Source organism: Physella acuta, unplaced genomic scaffold (genome assembly GCF_028476545.2).
Source record: "Physella acuta isolate Inbredline_101_S28 unplaced genomic scaffold, ASM2847654v3 ptg002632l, whole genome shotgun sequence".
NCBI classification, from domain to species: domain Eukaryota; kingdom Metazoa; phylum Mollusca; class Gastropoda; family Physidae; genus Physella; species Physella acuta.
In genome coordinates this window covers 10233-28719 of record NW_026734082.1, presented here as the reverse complement: position 1 = coordinate 28719, position 18487 = coordinate 10233, and the positions used below count along the sequence as shown (strand labels likewise).

Genomic DNA, 18487 nt, shown 5'->3' with positions numbered 1-18487 from the left:
ACTTTACAAGATTACATATTGGTATACCTATGGTATATTCCAAAGCCACATTCGACTTGATTGAATGGAAGATGGGCACAGGGGGAATCACCGAAATACTCAAACATCTGGAAAATATCAAAATCAAATATCAAATTTTTAAACGAATATTTTCTGCTATATGTGTTATTCAGCGTGTAATCTCATTGTTTAGAAAAAATGTATTTTTCATTGATACTCTTAATGATATGAACATTAGCCGATTTTAAAAGGTGTATTTACCATTAGCTGTTGTGTATATATTGCCATTATTTGCACAAATCGAGATTTTTGCAAATCTCAACTTTTTACACCTCCCTGACGGGAAAACATAATTCTGCAATCTTGTCCGTATGTCTGTGTGTATGTCTGTGTGTGTGTCTGTGTGTCTGTAAACATGATAACTTGAGTACGGTTACAGCTAGGTTGATGAAATTTCATATACAAGTATTTTATCAAAATCGTAGATCCGTATCAACTTTTGAGCGATTTCCGATAAACAGCAGTGGTACTTTTTCTACTTTGAATATTTCAAAAGCATATAACTTGAGTACTATTTGAGGTAGATCAATGAAATTTCACAAGTATGTAAGAGGTCTACTTCTCTACCATTTGTTAAATTTTGAGTAATGCCCGTTGACCGCAAGTACTCATTTACGCTATTTCCAATTTCTCAAAAACTAATGTAAATTTATAAAGTACTAATAATATTTCGCCCTGCTATGCACATTTTATTTGGCGTTCACTGGTGTGCAATTCATTTTTCTACGAGATTTTATTCAATTTTTAAAAAGTTTAAGTATTTAAAATAGATTACAACTCATGTCTATATCCCGAGTTCCCATCCCTTGTGTTTTTATAAAAGAATATTCGAGAAAGTTTAGGGAAGATCACTCCCGGTTTATTTTTCTAGTGGAAATGCATCATCGGATGTACCTTTAAAAAAGCTGTAGGGATATAATTGTTTACTCTCTAGTATTAAAAAGTATTTTTTTACCAGCGCCTACCCCCTTAAAACTAAATACATGAAATAATAATTGTAACTTGGTAAGTCTAAAAATGCTATTGAAGCCCTTGTCGTAAAATATGAAAAAAACACACACTAAAATAAAATAAATTACCCCTTAACAGATATAGTTTTCACGCCGTATTAACGTAAAGATTTCAAAGGGAGCTTAGCTTGCCGTGGTCGATACATCGATAAAACCGTTTATTAAATTACACTAGGCCATTGATCAAATTATTTTGTTTTTTTATCGCGCTGATGAAATCAAATTACACACATGCTTGTTAACACTGTTAAAACGCGGAGTTCATTGAGATCAATGTCTGGGCAGTTACGGTGTGGTAGAGGGGTAGAGCGCTCCTGATGTAGAATGGGTTCGTTTCACAGGTATACTATGAAAAACGTAGTCACTGTCGAATGTTGAGATAACATTTTTAGATGAGATTTAAAAAAAAAAAAAATTCCCTTTGCGTGTTATAAAGGTAATGCGCAAAGGAAAACTGCGCATTAAAAAGAGATTGTCCGTACAGGGTTAAACTATACCAAAGGTGAACCAAAAAAAAAAAAACTACAAAAAAAAAACAAATGTACTGTCAAAATAATAGTTTATGTTTTTTTTTTAATAATCATATGATTTGGGGACAATTGGGATAACCAAAACAGAAAATGCAAAACAATACGAGGATGGGGTTGAGTGACGCCCACATTTATCGCACCGGATGACCCTATTTACGCCAGTTTTTCTGTCATTCTTCTTCTTCTTCGCTCTTAATTTTAGTGTTGGAAGGGATCCCCTACAACACAATTAAGTATCACTTGTCATTGACTCCGAATTCATCCTGTTTTTCTTTTTGGATTAGCTTCCATAGCCTTTGTCCAACCAAGAACAAACTACAAGGCAGCTGTTGTGTGATTTTGGAGTTGTCACTCCTAGAAGAGTTGCTATCCCTGGCTCATCTGCCTAGGGTCGAACTTAACTTTTCGGCTTAGCAACCATGAGTTTTACAGACTCGATCACGGTGACCCACGACAAATGCGTGACGTTTGTTGTTAGGTGCGTTCAACCCCAAATGCGACAGAGATGTGTAACCGCTTCTCGTGTATTTATTCGACCACGGCTTGGGAATTAGCCGATCTATATGCTCTTTAGAAGGGGGTGGATTGCTTGAAAGAAAATCTGCATGAAATGTAAATGGTAGCCACCGTGGGAATTTGAAGTCAACGCCGAGTAGGTAAAATGTCTGTACAACACAGTAATCAATAATAAGGCTATGGTTAAAATACACAACGGATTTTACAACAATTTTTTCTTCTTCGTTTTGAATTGACATTTTTAAAGGGACTTCTTGTCAACATATTACAAAAAATATTGCCCGTTGACTTCTCATTAAGCTTGCTTTTCTTTTTGGGTTTACTTCTATAGCCTTTGTCTATCAAAAAAAAAACAATCCTCAAGGCAAGAGTTGTTTGATTTTGGAGTTTTCTCTCTCTGATGTGTTGCTATCCCCAACAGACGGATTTCAACTGTATTGGGGTTTGAACTACTTTAGAATTTACAATCATAAGCTTTTTGCTTCACTTATGCCGTCCTTTAAAATATCATGATTTGCTCAAAATTGCATTCCACAATTGTATTAAGTTAAAGCAATAATGAAAGCAATAATGAAAGTTATTTTTTCTAAATTTTTAATACGTGAAATGAAGAAGCAAAATCTTTTAAAAAACATCAACCGCCACCAAATGTATAAAACAATGAAATAACAAGACAGTATAAGTTATGTCATTTAAAATTTGTAATTAAAAACAAATGTGTTAATCATTCTTAATTTAAATATGGGTTACATAAGTTTAAAAAGAACCAATTTAAAAGTGAAAAAAAAAGTAAACCGTGCTTTATTTACCATCCGATTATGTGTATGCGGTGTTTTTTCTACAAAGTAAATTAATTATATTGCAATTTATTGAAAGTTATATAGTAATAATATACATATGGCTCCGTAGTCCTAATAAACCATTGCATGTTTGGGCATTGTATATCATGGCACAGTGCCTGGGCCCTAAGATGAGAAGAGCCAGTTGTATAGAAAATCTGTTTATACCATTGTTAATAATGTTTGTGTTATAGAATGTGTGCCTGATCCTATTAGAACAGCAGCCAATGAATGATTTAAAATAAACTGGAAACCAAAAAAAAAAAAGTAAAATTATAATCTCACTCATTCCAAAAGTATCTCAGTATAAGATTTACAGTGTAAAAACAGCGTTCTTACAGAAAATGCGAAAATAAGCCAACAATGGGCACAACAAAGAATAGTCTCGAAATTATTCGAAAGGCCCATTAAATACTTTAAAAATCATACGCAATGTTTAAAATAAATATGGTTTTTAAAATCTGACTATTTGATATATATTAATGTTTATAGTATTTTTGGTAACTAATTTAAATTTTAAAAAGTCAAAAACAACATATTTGTTTACATTTTTATCAAAGAAAATGTAAACAAAAATGGTACTCCACGTAGTTTTAAAAACAATAATTGTATTTAAAAAATTTATCAAGCAAAGTTTTGAGAACAAATTACTGTGAATTGGGGCTTTCAGAATATTTATCACGGAGTTCTTGTAGATCCATTCAATGTATAGCCTACATTACGAAAGTGAAATGTAGGGTAGATGAAAATTAAATGTAGACTTATACTCAAAACATTATTCTTTAGTGCTCTGGATCTGCAACTTTTAAAAATATTAAATTTCAGAATTATTTAATAATTTTCAGGCTTATTGTTTTTTTACGGCTGCATTGATGGCAAAAAAAAATTTAAAAAAATAAAATAAAAACTAAAAAGACATGATTTGTATCATTGTCAACAATAATGATTGAAGTATTCTCGTTAACCTGAACACATCCATTCAGTGCTAGTATTGTAAACGATGCTGTTAACTCAAATATAACCAAAAATAATATAGAAAATCACACACAGTTTTAACTTTAAATAACACATTGAATCTAACCTAAACTTTATTTAAACAGTTTATACTACAACCTACTCTTCATAACATGTTTTTTAGAAATCAGACAGCTTTCACACAATTTAATCTTGACTAAACTCAAGCAAGCCTTTTTCACCCATGGATTTAACCAATAGCATGAACTGGTCAGTCATTTCCTCCCATTCCATAGCACTGAAGCTAAGCCCTCTCTCGTACCCCCAGTGTGTGTGATGCGTCCAGCCTTTTACCTTACCCACCACATACACTGGGGCACCACTGCTGCCCGCGCAGGTGGGCGTGTCATAGAAGTATTGTGTGTAGTACGTATTGGGCAGCCAGCCACGCCCTACTTTAAAGCGCTTTAAATGACCGACAGACACTCGCTTGCTTAGACCGTGTGGGTGCGAAATTATAATTATAAGATCCATATTCTTTTATAGCGCATACTTGCTTGAAAGAATACGTGTTAAGACTCATATAAGCCTTAATATTGTTGATTAAATAATTTCTTAGCTCAGCATCGTGAGTACAACAATAAAACTCACACCTGTCGTTCTTAATATCTAAAGTTTTTATAGAACAACCATACAATTTTACCGGTGCATCCCCCATATCATCATAGTTAAGAACACATTCAACATATCAACATCACAAACATTATGAGTAGATGTAACGATAACCACATTGCTGAATTCCGTTTCTTTGTCCTCATCCGCCCTGTACATACACTCCGGACATTGACAGACCTTATTGTCAGCTTCCCTAACCATTTCTACATACTTCACTCTCGCAGTGGCTTTTCTGATCTCTTTAGATTCGCATGCTTCGAAGGATTCCAGAGAATGTGGGCAAGGTTCCGTGACTGGCAGCTTGTCTTCAACAGGAATCAGGAGACTGACGACCAGCCGAGCCAGAGCCTGGGTGGTACTCACGATATCTCCGTCCCTGTATCTTTCTGGCAGATGGTGCACAGAAAAATCTGACACTGGGATAAATACGTTGTGGTCTTTTCTTTTTCCACACACCACTGAATTCTCGTTACCCTGGGCTTCACAAGCTTCTGCCTGATAACCTTTATTTTAAAAATAAAACATACAAAAAAAAACAGTTTAATATGATCATTATTACTAACAGAGTTTCTTCCGTCTGGAAGAAACACTGATTACTAAGCGATGTAAACAAGTTTATTAAAAAAAGAACATTGCAAATTTAATAAAACATCACTTTTAAATGAATAAATAAAATACATTTAGATTGCATGGGAAACAAACACTAAATTTAGAATAGAGCTTCAATTTTATATAGGTAGATACAGTTTTTTTGGGTTTTTAGTATATAAATTATCATTAATTCAGATCAATTCTGAGTTTGGATACATACTTCTATCTCTTCAAATTTATTATTTTGCCGCATATATCCCACAGCTAGACTACAGGACATTACCCCCCCCCGGAAATTACCCCCCCCCCGGACATCCCCCCCCCCGTATTTACTCCCGGAGCAATTACCCCCTGTCAATTACCCCCCTGTCAATTCCCCCCCCCCCCCCGGGGGAATTACCCCCCCCCCCCCCTCTCAAGTTAGAATCCTAACTCTAACTAGAATTCTATACCTATATACTACTTTAATCCAAACCTTAAGAAAAAGACCAAAACCTAAGCATCCACCTTAGCCTAAAACTTCACACAAAACCAAAACCAACGCTAGACACCACCCTATCCCTAACCCTTACACTAGCTCTAACCCTAACCCTAATCCTAACTCTAGCCCTAACCCTAAACCTAACCCTAGCCTCAAACCTAACCCTAGCCCTAACCCTAGCCCTAGCCCTAGCCTAAATCCTAGCCCTAACCCTAACCCTAGCCCTAGCCCCAAAACCTAGCTCTAACCCTAACCCTAGCCCTAACCCTAGCCCTAACCCTAGCCCTAACCCTAGCCCTAACTCTAACCCTAACCCTAACCCTAACTCTAACCCTGTCCGGGGAGGGGGTAATGTCCTACTGGGCGGGGGAAATTGACAGGGGGAGTAATTACTATGGGGGGTAATGTCGGGGGGGGGGAATGTCCTGGGGAGGGGGGTAATTGACAGGGGGAAATGCCCTGTTCCCCACAGCTAGTACGCCATTTTTTTTTTCCATTATTGTATATTTATGTCGACTGCTCTTAATTCTATCTTTCCTTCTTTGAAATAAATGTCTCGTGATGCTCGCTAATGATTCAAATATACTGCCCTAATTACAGCTGATTGTATTTATTCTTTGACTGGTTGCAGGTAGATTTCCCAAACGAAAACAATATTCTAAACCAATAATAACACAAACCAGGGCGAAAAAATACATTTGACAAAAATTTATATGAAGAAAACAAAAGTTCGTGATAAGGACTACCTTTCACATTTTGTATACATTTGTAGAAGATAAAAAAAGTACAATTTATGTGTGTATAATAAACAATATCTAAGTTAAGGTACTTAAGGGAGAACGTTTGCATTCGTCTGGGACTCTTTTAAACATAAATCATGTTCGTCATAGCAACAGCGGCCATCGGAGGTTCCATATGTAAATATAAAGGTATTCATCATACTAAAGGTTTTTTCTTTTTTAGTGTTTTCTATTAGATAACCTAGGCAGCTGACTCTATTCAAGTTATTAAAAGAAGGTCTAATGGATAGGCCTATATGTTCAATATTTACGATAAGTTTTCAATCTTGTTTTTTTAAAGATGGCCGCTTTCGCCATGGTAACCTTAAATAAATTATTGTGTACTAAAATTCGCGGGCAAAAAGTAATTTCGACATAAAGCATACAAAAGTTCAAAAACTGACTTACTTTCACTCATTCAGCTCAATTTGAGATTTAAGAACGAACACGGGGAATACATTACAGACAAAACGACAAATATAGCTTTAGCTTCTAAGGAGTGAGCGATCGAAGACACAAATAAAATATAGAAAACATACGTTATTTTAGAAAACATTCTATTTGAAAGATGACACAATTATTTAGGTGGAACACAACAAAGTAGTTGGTATAGCATGGCTTAGCGTGGAAACATACAATATTAATAAATTAACATAGTAACCATCATGTATTTTAATTGCAATGCCAAATAGATATAGGTACATAGCAGTCTACGACAAGACAGGAACCCAGCCCGCTGTCCACGCAGAAACAAATCACCGCACCTGTCGTACAGCAGGTTAGGCATGTAAACAATTCTGCCAGTTAGTTTAAAAAATGTAAACATATCTGACCAACCAACAATGAAGATAAACTGGCATTCTGCTTAACAAAATAAAAGTAAAAAATAATAATGAATTACAACCAACAAAACACTCCAATACACATGATGAAGTTTACATACCCTTCAATTCTACGTTTTTTTCTGCCATGTTTCCTCAATAAAATAATTACCATCGAAAATAACCTCCACCTGTAAGTATAAAGGTTAAGTTTCGCTTACACAAATTGAAGGCATAATATATATATATATATATATATATATATATATATATATATATATATATATATATATATATATATATATAGTTTATAAATGTATATATCTATGTATCTATATATATATATATATATATATATATATATATATATATATATATATATATATATATATATATATATAAGTGTATATAATTGATATATTATAATATATAGGCCATATATATAATTTATATATATATATATATATATATATATATATATATATATATATATATATATATATAAGTGTATATAATTGATATATTATAATATATAGGCCATATATATAATTTATATATATATATATATATATATATATATATATATAAGGACAGTCGAAATATCACGTCACATTACTTGGAGACGGAGATGAAAGGTTGTATTTATTTTCATATCTCTCTCTATAGATTAAAAAAGGGTGGGGTGGGGTGGTAAGAAATGTTGACTCAACACATCAAAATGTGCATTCAAATAAAGGAAGTTTCTTAGCTTACGATCAGCAGCTATTTCGGAAATAAAAAGATCTAGGCTTGACTTTAGACTGACGTCACTTTAGGAAAGGAGAATGGGGAATCGATGTCTGTTAACGAGCAAACAAGCTAAAATATTCAACGACTAAAACTGCTGCTACCCTAAATTTTGAAAATGTTCACATTGAAAATAATTAGCTCATAAGACGTTTCCGTTGAAAAAACAACAATCCTAAGCTTTACTCTCTAGTATTTCTACAGTACAAATTATACGCCTACGTTAGCGTGATATTCATTCCAGTTAGATTACTCAACACATTCGATATTCTTTTCTAACCTAAAGTTAAGTAGCAAAAAAAGGTTATGCAAAACTATTTAATAATATTATTCTTAAAAATAATCAATTGAACACTTACCAAAATAATGGAGTATTCCTAGTTTATAAAATTCAAAATGGCTGCTCTTATCAGTTTGAAAAGCGCTCCACATTGATAATATGTAATGTCGGAAATCCAGAAATTTTAATTTCATAGAAATGGGAATTCCCGAAACATGCTTCAACGCTTACAGATTCGATATAATCCGAAACTTAACATAAATAGTGGTCTAGTCTAAAATGCATATACATACAAAATCAAAGTAGATCATAATTAAACTTTAGAAGGCCTGGTGGCTCTTGAATGCCATTCAATGGAAAGTGTTCAAATTCGTCTAAATGATTCCAGAAGTAGCTACAGTTTGATTTCACAATCCGCCATTGTTTGCCTTTGTTACTTTCTGTATGTTGTGAGGTTAAGACAAATTGTTAACAGATCAGCAAACGTTGTTCAGTACAGATTGATATCACTCTAAAGTGACATAACCAGCTCAATGTGTACAGATGGCTTTCTATGACACATACACAACCCCTTTCGCTTTGAACTGATAGGCCTTATTTTAGTGGCGTAGCGAGGTCGGGTGTCACCCGGTGCGGCACTTAATGGTGTCACCCCCCCCCCCAGAGGCATAGAGACCCTTCCCAGGGACAAACTTTCAAATTTTCGATTTGCACCCCCCCCCTCAAACTTTCGATTTGCACCCCCCCCCCTCAAGTTTTCGATTTGAACCCCCCTTCTCGAGTTTTTCTCTATATATTTATATATATATATATGCTATTTTTTGCCTTGGTGTCACCCCCCTAAATGGTGTCACCCGGTGCGGTCCGCACCCCCCGCCCCCCCCCCCCCCCCTCGCTACGCCCCTGCCTTATTTATATATTCAACAGTGTTGAAGTATATAACTAATGGGACTAAAGATTCATGGTATAAATCAGTTAACGATCCGTTAATGGAGAAAAACTCTTTAATACACAATTATTACACGAAATCGCTTCATAAAATTAGTCGAAAATGTGTTCTTATACACACACACACACACACACATATATATATATATATATATACATATATATATATATATATATATATATATATATATATATATATATATATATATATATATATATATATATATAGGTATATTATTGATATTATATATTTAAATTATAAAATTTATATATATATATATAGATATATTCATATACACACACATATTATATATATATGTATATATATATATATATATATATATATATATATATATATATGTATATATATATATATATATATATATATATATATATATATATATATATATATATATATATATATATATATATATATATATATATATTTATTTATTTATTTATATTGTTACACATTTTAAATTAAAAAACTTATTGTCTGTCTGTTACAAGCCTGTTACTAAAGATTGCTTCTATTTGTTCTAGCTTGCATTTCCCTGTCCAGCATCTTGAAGTAATCCAGATGATCTCCCCTCCTAATGTTCACCAACCCGTCTGTATGGATAACAAAGTGAAACAATTTCTCCCTGAACAACTTGGCCAGGATTATGGTCAAGGAGGACTGGTCATTTCTCATGCAGTGGCCAAACTTGAGTGGGTCCCACTGTTGTGGGCATTTCTGTAGGGCCCTTTGTTGTTCTGGGCAGGTGCATTCTGGTCTGAGGGCACATGCGACCCACGGGTCAATGAGGGCTTTTTCAATCAACGGCTCCCTGGAACAGACACATAGATAGAAAAACAAAATGTTAGTAATGCTGTTTTAAAATATTTCTGCTTTTAAAATGTTGGCCTATGTTTTTTTCTTTTGAATTTTTTAAAATCAAATTCTTCTACATTTTGCTGTGATTTTGTTTTAGTTAATTCTAAGTCGGTGGAGTATGTCTTGCAGTGGTCTTGGCCTTAGACAACACATTTGGCATGAAACTGTGTCCACTCATGAAGAGAAAATTGTTTTTATGCTAGAAAAAAGTATTTAAAACACTAATACACGTTTTTTGTTTGTTAAATTTATTTGTAAACTTAATTTATTAGATTTCTTACTAAGGCATAATGTAATTTTACTCAACTGTTTTATCACATTACATTTAATCTGTGATATATATATATATATATATATATATATATATATATATATATATATATATATATATATACATACATATATATATATATATATATATATATATATATATATATATATATATATATATATATATATATATATATGTATGTATATATATATATATATATATATATATATATATATATATATATATATATATATATATATATATATATGTATGTGTATATATATATATATATATATATATATATATATATATATATATATATTATGTATATGCTCATACTTTACACAATTTCATTTACATTACCTGTGGTATATTCCAAAGCCACTTTCAACTTGATCGAATGGAAGATGGGCACATGGGGAATCGCCGAAATACTCAAACATCTGTAAAATAGCGAAATCGCATATCAACTCATATACCAATATTGTGTGCCATATGAGCTTTTCAACGCGTAAACACATTATTTAGAATATATATATGTTTGCTGAGTATATACATTACTATTTTTCGTTGTGTTAGTTATGGAACTGCCAATATTTGACGATTCTTATTTTGCCTACATTTTACCCCTTCTTTGCTATCAACAGACTTTGGCACACAATATCTCCCCCTCCCTGCCGAATTTTCATTGAATTTGCACCCTCCTCTCTGTATTAAAATTTTGTATCTTTCGGTTTTAGTATTTCTTACTACGATTTCTTTCCTAAATATTAGTTGAGTTGTATCCCTTAAATTCAGGAATTAAAATATAACTTGAAAAATCTAAGACGTTGTTGAAAGAAAACCTTATTATCTGCCTGTTATCTATTACTTTATTGTGACCCCACCATGAATATTCCATAATAATCAGTTAAGAAGAGCAACCAAAGAACTACCGCATACAGAACAAAGAAAGAAATTATTAAAAGAAAACATTGTTATCTGCCTGTTTATTATTTTTTAATTAACGTTCAGTGTATGAAAACTTATCTATTACTCTATGGTGATCATACCAGGAATATTCTAGAATAATCAGTTTAAGAAAAACAAAAGAACTACCGAATACAAAACAAGTCGAAAAGAGTGGTGGAGTAGGCTATAGGGAAACAAAGCACTAAGTAATTTTTCAAAAGTTTAAATGTGTGTGTATACTGTTGTTATTTATGCCTGTCTTTCATACATGGTTTGCTGCTAGTTTAAATAAACCGGGAGTGATCTCCCCTAAACTTTCTCGAATATTCTTATATAAAAAAGCAGGGGATTGGAACTCGGGATATAGACATGAATTTAAATCCATTTTAATCCACTTTAAATTTTAAAAATAAAAAAAAACCTCATAGAAAAAAGAATTGCACACCAGTGAACGCCAAATAAAATGTGCAAAATAGTGCGTAATATTATTAATACTTTATAAATTTACATTAGTTTTTGAGAATTCGGAAATAGTGTAAATTAGTACTTCCGTTCAACGTAAATTACTCAAAATTAGAAAGAAGGTAGAGAATTTAATCTTTTACTTACACATGAAATTTCATTTATCTATCTGAAATAGTACTCAATTTATAGGCTTTTGAAAAATTCAAAGTAAAAAAGTACCACTTCCGGTTATCTGAAATCGCTCAAAAGATGATTTTGATTGAATACTTATATATGAAATTTCATCAGCTGTAACGGTACTTAAGTTATCTTGTTTACAGACACACAACACAACGGCACACAAACATACACAGACATACGGACAAGATTGCAAAATTATGTTTTTTCCGTATCAGTGAGGTGTAAAACGTCGAGATTTCAAAAATCTCGATTTTTTTTTTGCACGATTACAAGAGTTTCTCTATACTTCGTACATACGAGAAAGTAAAACGGTTTCACTCAATAAATAAAATAAATGCAAAAAATTTGCTTTACCTGCGGGATCGTAAAGTAAGGGTTGCTGATGTTAAACTTTGGACGTCGCTGTACCACTCCCTGGAGTTTGGCTTTAGCAATCATGTCAGATAGTACTTCAGGTACTGTGAATCTAAATTGTCAATTTACTTTATTTAAATATTAGTTTATAATTTATTTTCTACTTTTTAGTGCATTATTACATAAAAGCTTGTTATTAAAACGAATTTTTTATGAATTTTTTATATTATGTCGTTCTTTAGTATACATTAAAAAAAATTAAGAGAAGTAATTGCTTTTAATTTGTTTAGTGCAAATCTTTAAAGGAGCTTATGACTACGAGCACCCCTATTTAACAATTTAAAAAAGGGAAATAATTCATGGAAGTGTTTTTTATCGTTAGCCTGTTTCACGTTACTTACAGCTCATGTCAATATACTTTTTTACGCAACAGCATGTGTTAGCTACTGTATGACATCACTACTGTAGTAGATCTGTTTGTTATTTACAAAATAGAGGGGGGGGGGGTCTGACTTCTTGAGACGATGTGTGACGGAGGGGAAGGGAGGGAGGTAAAAATCGTCAAAAAAGCGTCACTTTATTTATGGATGACCCCACAACAAAAATAAGAAAACGTGCATGCAATCGAAATTATATTTACAAGTCTATTTTACAATGTAAAATCACAATGCATTGTGGGCCCCTAACCAACGCTGTAAAGAAGCAAAAGTTGTTTCAATATCCAGCAACCTCTTTTCAAAAGAATTTTGCCGACAACAGCGTGTGTTTGATTGTAGAAGAAAGAGGACTTGGCTTTCACAATGGTTTAAAAACAAAGGGAAAAAGAATATACAAGAGCGTGGTATCGTGTCTATAGAATAAAGATAATCCAAACGCAGCTACAGTATTCTTTTTACAAAACAACCATCAAGTCAAAAAAGCAAGAAAATTAAAAAAAATTAACTATGCAAAATTAATAAGGTCGGCTTTGGCTCCTAAATGGCGTGGGTTACCCCGCATTGCGGGGTCTGTCGGCACTGTAATTCCGCCCCTTGGACTTAGTGAAGTTCTAGCCCATGCAGTAGGTTACTCAATAGCCTAAGCTTTTAATCACGAAGTTGCAGTTACAAGTACATTCGTTGGTCAGCTACGAGAGAAGGGGACAGAGTTTCTTTCAGGGCATCTATTCATGGGCGGTGATGGGATGGGGGCTACATCTTACAATGTGCACATCCACCCCCCCCCCCTCACCCAGCGCCCCCGAACGAAATTGAAATTGATCAAAACAATTATGTAGAAAGATAATACTTTAACCGGTGTCGTCTTCTTGCCTCAGGAAATTTAACGGTCAAAAAACACCTGAGTTTTATACCCCCTCCCCGTCCCCACTGCTTTGGCTTAGCTGTGGGGTGTAAATAGGTGGAATATAATAATTGTAACAAGAGAGTCACTTTATAAAATGCATTCACTCACCTCACGGAAGCGTCGGCCCATATGACAATATCAGCCCTCGCAAAAACCGCTTTAATAATAACAGGCTTCCAGCCAAAGCATTTAAAAGTGGTAAAATGTGGAGGGAACTCGTCGAAATTCAATTTTATCACTGTACATCTGCAGGGAAAAAGAAAAACAACCAAAACTGTTATGAATGGTATGTAAAACTAACATATACATCAAAAATATCCAGCTAGCTTATATTTTGTTTACTGTTTACCTGTTTAGACACACACAAACACACACACGAACGCGCACACACATACACACACACACACACACACACACATATATATATATATATATATATATATATATATATATATATATATATATATATATATATATATATATATATATATATATATATATATATATATATATATATATATATATATATATATATATATATATATATATATATATATATATATATATATAACTTCCTTAGCTATCCATACCTACAATGTTTTTCGAGAAGCTTCCTTTCCTCTTCTTTCAACCCTATATCGAATATTACCAAGTGGACGTCCTTGAGAAACGGCAGTATCAACTCATGGACCCCCTTAATCATTGCCTGGTGATAATTTTTAAAAGCTTTTCAACACGTTTTGCTGAAGATTTATGAGTCCTTTTATTTTTACTTTCGCATATAAATAGTATGAAGGAAGTATTGTTTAAAAAAGTTTAAGTAATTAAAAATTGATTAAGAATAATGTCTATATCCCCAGTTGCTATCACCCCTAGTGTTATATAAGAATATTCGCGAAAGTTTAGGGGCGATCACTCCCGCTATTTAAGCTGCCAATTCGTTATTTCTGACTAATTCCATGATTTCTCATTAGTAAGGCAGATTCTAACATGGCTACATCCACGGTAACCAGCCTCTAAAAACACGCTGGTTTACGCTTGTCTTTTGCTTACTTCCACGGTGTTGGGGAGGGGGGGGAAGTTTAGTTTTGGCGGGGAGGGGGGGGGTATTGCTTCACCGGGTAGGAAACTGTGAAGGAAATTCTGATCCACATCTGCTTTTAATAAAGTAAGTAAAAGTAAAGTTCCCTTTTGTTAACTTACGGTCCATGGGGCAAATGAAATAGAGTCAACCGGTGAACTGGGCATATAAAGAGATAGTATGGGCAGCACTATGCCCAGCCTAAAGACAATAAAATACTCATCAAAGCTGTGTGGACTCAGACGCCTTTTTGTGACTTCAACCCGCATTCAAACTCGAGACTTTTGTGTTATCAGTCTTGCACTCTACCTCTGGGCCATGCCCTCGTGTTTCGATTGGTGTAGCAATACTTAAAAATAATTAGTCTCCCCTTTAATGTTAGTGGTACATTTACGGAAGTCCAGAACATTATCCCCCATATCAATTACCCCCGGAGTGTTACGTCCCTTACATGTCCCCTGCTTGTGTGTGTGTGTTGTGTGCTGGAACGACAGGTACCCTCCCTTTGGTGTATAGTTGTATCCCTTGGTTGAGTGTGTTTACATGGAGCGAGAGGTGTTCACGTGAGGTGTGTCAGGTGACGGGTGTCAGAGCGTGTGCTAGTGTGTGAAGCAGTTAGTTGTAGTGTGGCTGTAGACGTGGAACGTGGTGTTGAGTATTTGTTATTTATGTTGTAGACCCTATTTGATCTTTTATTATTTTATTACTGTATATATTTATATTAAACATCTTATTATTATTATTATATTTATAGAGTGTTAGGGTTATCTACGTTTGTTTACGTTGTATTTGTCTGTTGTTATATATATACACTCCTAGACTGAAGAACCCAACACGGAGATTTTCCTCCGCCAACCAATATTAACCCCACCTAAGCACCCCCTTCCCATCTGTAAATTAACCCCCCCCCCCTCCGGGACTTCCACCATTTAGGGAATAGTTCTCTCAAGGGAATGACTTCAAGCCTATTTTATTCTAAATTCATTTCTATCGTGTTTGAAATTTTTACCTTTGAAACTACGAATCAAAAGTAATGTGACAAAGTTCAACTAACCTGAAATTCTTGAAAATGATTGGATGAAGTAGCTCCAATTATAATCACATCATAATCCCGATCCAGCTGATCCGTTAAATTTTGAATAGCACGCAGGTAGGTCTCCGGCACCTGCAGGCGTTTGTTCAAGACCAGGTGCTCCACCCTGGTGATGACATCATCAGGTATGGCGGCGTGAAGGCACCGCTCACCTGAGACCGTGGCATTACACTCACCTGGGTAGAGAATCCCAAGCTGCTGACATCTGCTGGTGATGTTGTCAATGTCGGTCACGTGATGGGCCAGCGCGAGCTTGGCTCTAAGGTCGTTGGCCAGTTCTAGAATGTCTACGGGCAATGTCTTGCTTGAATTAGACTTTGTTAATTGAGATTTCGTATTTTTTGTGAACCGTCCCAATTCGACAAAAGATATGTTTTTATTTGAAGAACTCACTTTAGAATAGCCTTTGTCTATGTACACTTCAAAAACACTTTTTATGTAAATTCTCTGGAATATAAATAAATATATATATATATATATATATATATCATTGATTTATATATATATATATATATATATATATATATATATATATAATTATATATGCATATAATTAGCTAAAAACCGATATAACTTTAAGGTTTGTATCACTCTATGCAAATACACAATTATTCCTTTCTTATGTAACAATAACTAGCGTTTAAAATAACGTGTTATCATTTTAAAACATGGATATTTAAAATACATTTATATATTTAGTACTATCACCGTTAATCATTCGAATGAATGCTTGAACAAGGAAATATGTAAACAGAATGCCTACATGCTTAATTCCAACGATGACTAGACTTATTAAAATCACAGTTGCAAACAGCAGGAGGGAGAAAGACTTTTTACACAGGATGCGTAGACCCGCAATGTGTCTAGAGTAAAGCTTTAACGTTTGTATGACCTAAAGAAAGAGCAAATAGCACTCACAATATATGTTTTTGTCATAGTCAAAACAAAATATATATTAATATACACAACATTTTATTACAGTAAATAACAACCGTGTTGATAAATAACTAGAAATGAAAACCAATAAATACATTAAACATCGACATAAATTGAAAATCGCGGTACATAAATTGAACAACGTACACTACACATTTTGAAAAATTAATTCAACTTGCTATTAGTTTGTGAAGCACACATCGTTTACACAACGTTTCGATGGTCCATTTTGGAATGAGGATATAAAAGCCAAAAGGAAATTTTTATTACATCAACAGTAAGACGCGAACTTTTTGATTTTCTGTTACGTTGAGGTAATTGATTTCTGATTGGCGAGAAAAAAGATTAACACTGTTGAATAAAATGTTAGAAAAAAACAACTGAAAAAGCCTTTTTGCGTTATTTAGAAAGTATGGAATAAATATGCTTGTGCAATACAAAACATATTAGAGATAAAAGCTTTAGGATAAATTTAGAATAATTTTATGTGTATTTCCAAAGCGGGTCCTTAAACTTTATAGTAATCCGGGGTCATAGAATGTAAGGAATCTTCTTTAGACATAGCAATTCATTGGGCAGATAAAGTAGAGTTCATGTGTTTCTTGATAGCTTTTAGGGAAAAATCGAGTGTTAGCTTTAGTTAGAACAGTTAGATTAATGTGTGAATAAAGAATATTCTCATTATCTTGAATTAGAATTGTGTTTGATTCAACACACTGTACTAGTCATATATAAGCAGATGCGATCCCAGGATAAAGATTGTATATCGTATTCTCTTGACGTAACATAACTGATATTTAGCTTTCACCAAACCCGGCATCACAAGGCCATTATAGCGTACGAGCCGGCCCGCGGCATAACATACGCCGCTATTTAGTTGTTTCTAATTTTCAATAATTCATAATTTGTGAATTCGACAGTACCAACGCTGACACTGAAAATATTTCTTTAAAACACTATAAGTAGCTCGTTAAGGACCATAACCCCCCCCCCCTTCCTTCCCTCCCCCCTCCTCCCCCCCTACGTTTAAAATCGTTGGCTCTGCTTGTAAACATTTAGAGTGAACACAGCTCACTAAAACCATGTAGGGGTGGGGAGGTAGGGAGAGCGTTTGCAGCTTGTTTTCTAACGGCTCGAAGAAGAGAATTATATATATAGATATCTTTACGAATGATAATACTTAATTGTGCTTGTGGAAATCTATATCCAATGTTACGTTACAAGTAAGAACGAAAAAAAAGAAATGTATTTCTATGCCATAAAAATCATCAACATTTACAATGCAATACATTGTGAAGCAAATCTTACCATTTTCACTTAACCAAAGACAGGATATAAAAATTGTAACTAGATAAGTCTAAAGACGCTATTGAAAACCTTGTCTTCAAATATAAAAATCAACAAGCTAAATAAAATAAATTATCCCTCAACAGATATATTTTTCAACGCCGTGTTAGCGTACAGATTTCAAAGGGATTTTAGCTTGCCGTGGTAGAAAAATCGATAAAACCGTTTACTAAATGACACTCAGCCATCAATCAAATTATTTTGATTTTTAAGCGCGCTGATGAAATCAAATTACACACAGGTGTGTTAACACTGTTAAACGTTGGGTTCATTGAGATCAATGTCTAGGCAGTAACGGTGTGGTAGAGGGGTAGAGCG

The 18487-nt window shown here is 33.8% G+C and overlaps 2 protein-coding genes across 2 annotated transcripts; both read right to left on the bottom strand.

Moving 5' to 3' along the window:
* Window positions 1-4504: 4504 nt before the first annotated feature.
* LOC131933795 (uncharacterized) lies at window positions 4505-8427 on the bottom strand. Its single transcript, XM_059290365.1, has 3 exons — window positions 8402-8427; window positions 7379-7447; window positions 4505-5087 (listed from the first exon to the last, which is right to left on the bottom strand). The coding sequence occupies exons 2-3, from the start codon at window positions 7404-7406 to the stop codon at window positions 4609-4611; spliced, it is 507 nt and encodes a 168-aa protein (XP_059146348.1). The 5' UTR covers window positions 7407-7447; window positions 8402-8427; the 3' UTR covers window positions 4505-4608.
* A 1360-nt stretch (window positions 8428-9787) lies between these two features.
* Window positions 9788-17050, bottom strand: LOC131933791 (uncharacterized). Its single transcript, XM_059290360.1, has 8 exons — window positions 17031-17050; window positions 15848-16190; window positions 14946-14994; window positions 14307-14373; window positions 13821-13958; window positions 12369-12480; window positions 10782-10861; window positions 9788-10100 (listed from the first exon to the last, which is right to left on the bottom strand). Exons 1-8 carry the CDS (start codon window positions 17048-17050, stop codon window positions 9788-9790), a joined length of 1122 nt encoding a protein of 373 aa, XP_059146343.1.
* Window positions 17051-18487: the final 1437 nt, after the last annotated feature.

Coding starts and splice junctions, on each gene's coding strand:
- LOC131933795 (XM_059290365.1), bottom strand. CDS start 7,406: ATGGCAGAAAAAAACGTAGAATTGAAGG. Junction 5,088..7,378: donor AAAAAACGTAGAATTGAAGG/GTATGTAAACTT, acceptor TTTAAAATAAAG/GTTATCAGGCAGAAGCTTGT.
- LOC131933791 (XM_059290360.1), bottom strand. CDS start 17,050: ATGGACCATCGAAACGTTGT. Junction 16,191..17,030: donor ATGGACCATCGAAACGTTGT/GTAAACGATGTG, acceptor GTCTAATTCAAG/CAAGACATTGCCCGTAGACA. Junction 13,959..14,306: donor GAAGCTTCTCGAAAAACATT/GTAGGTATGGAT, acceptor TTTTCCCTGCAG/ATGTACAGTGATAAAATTGA.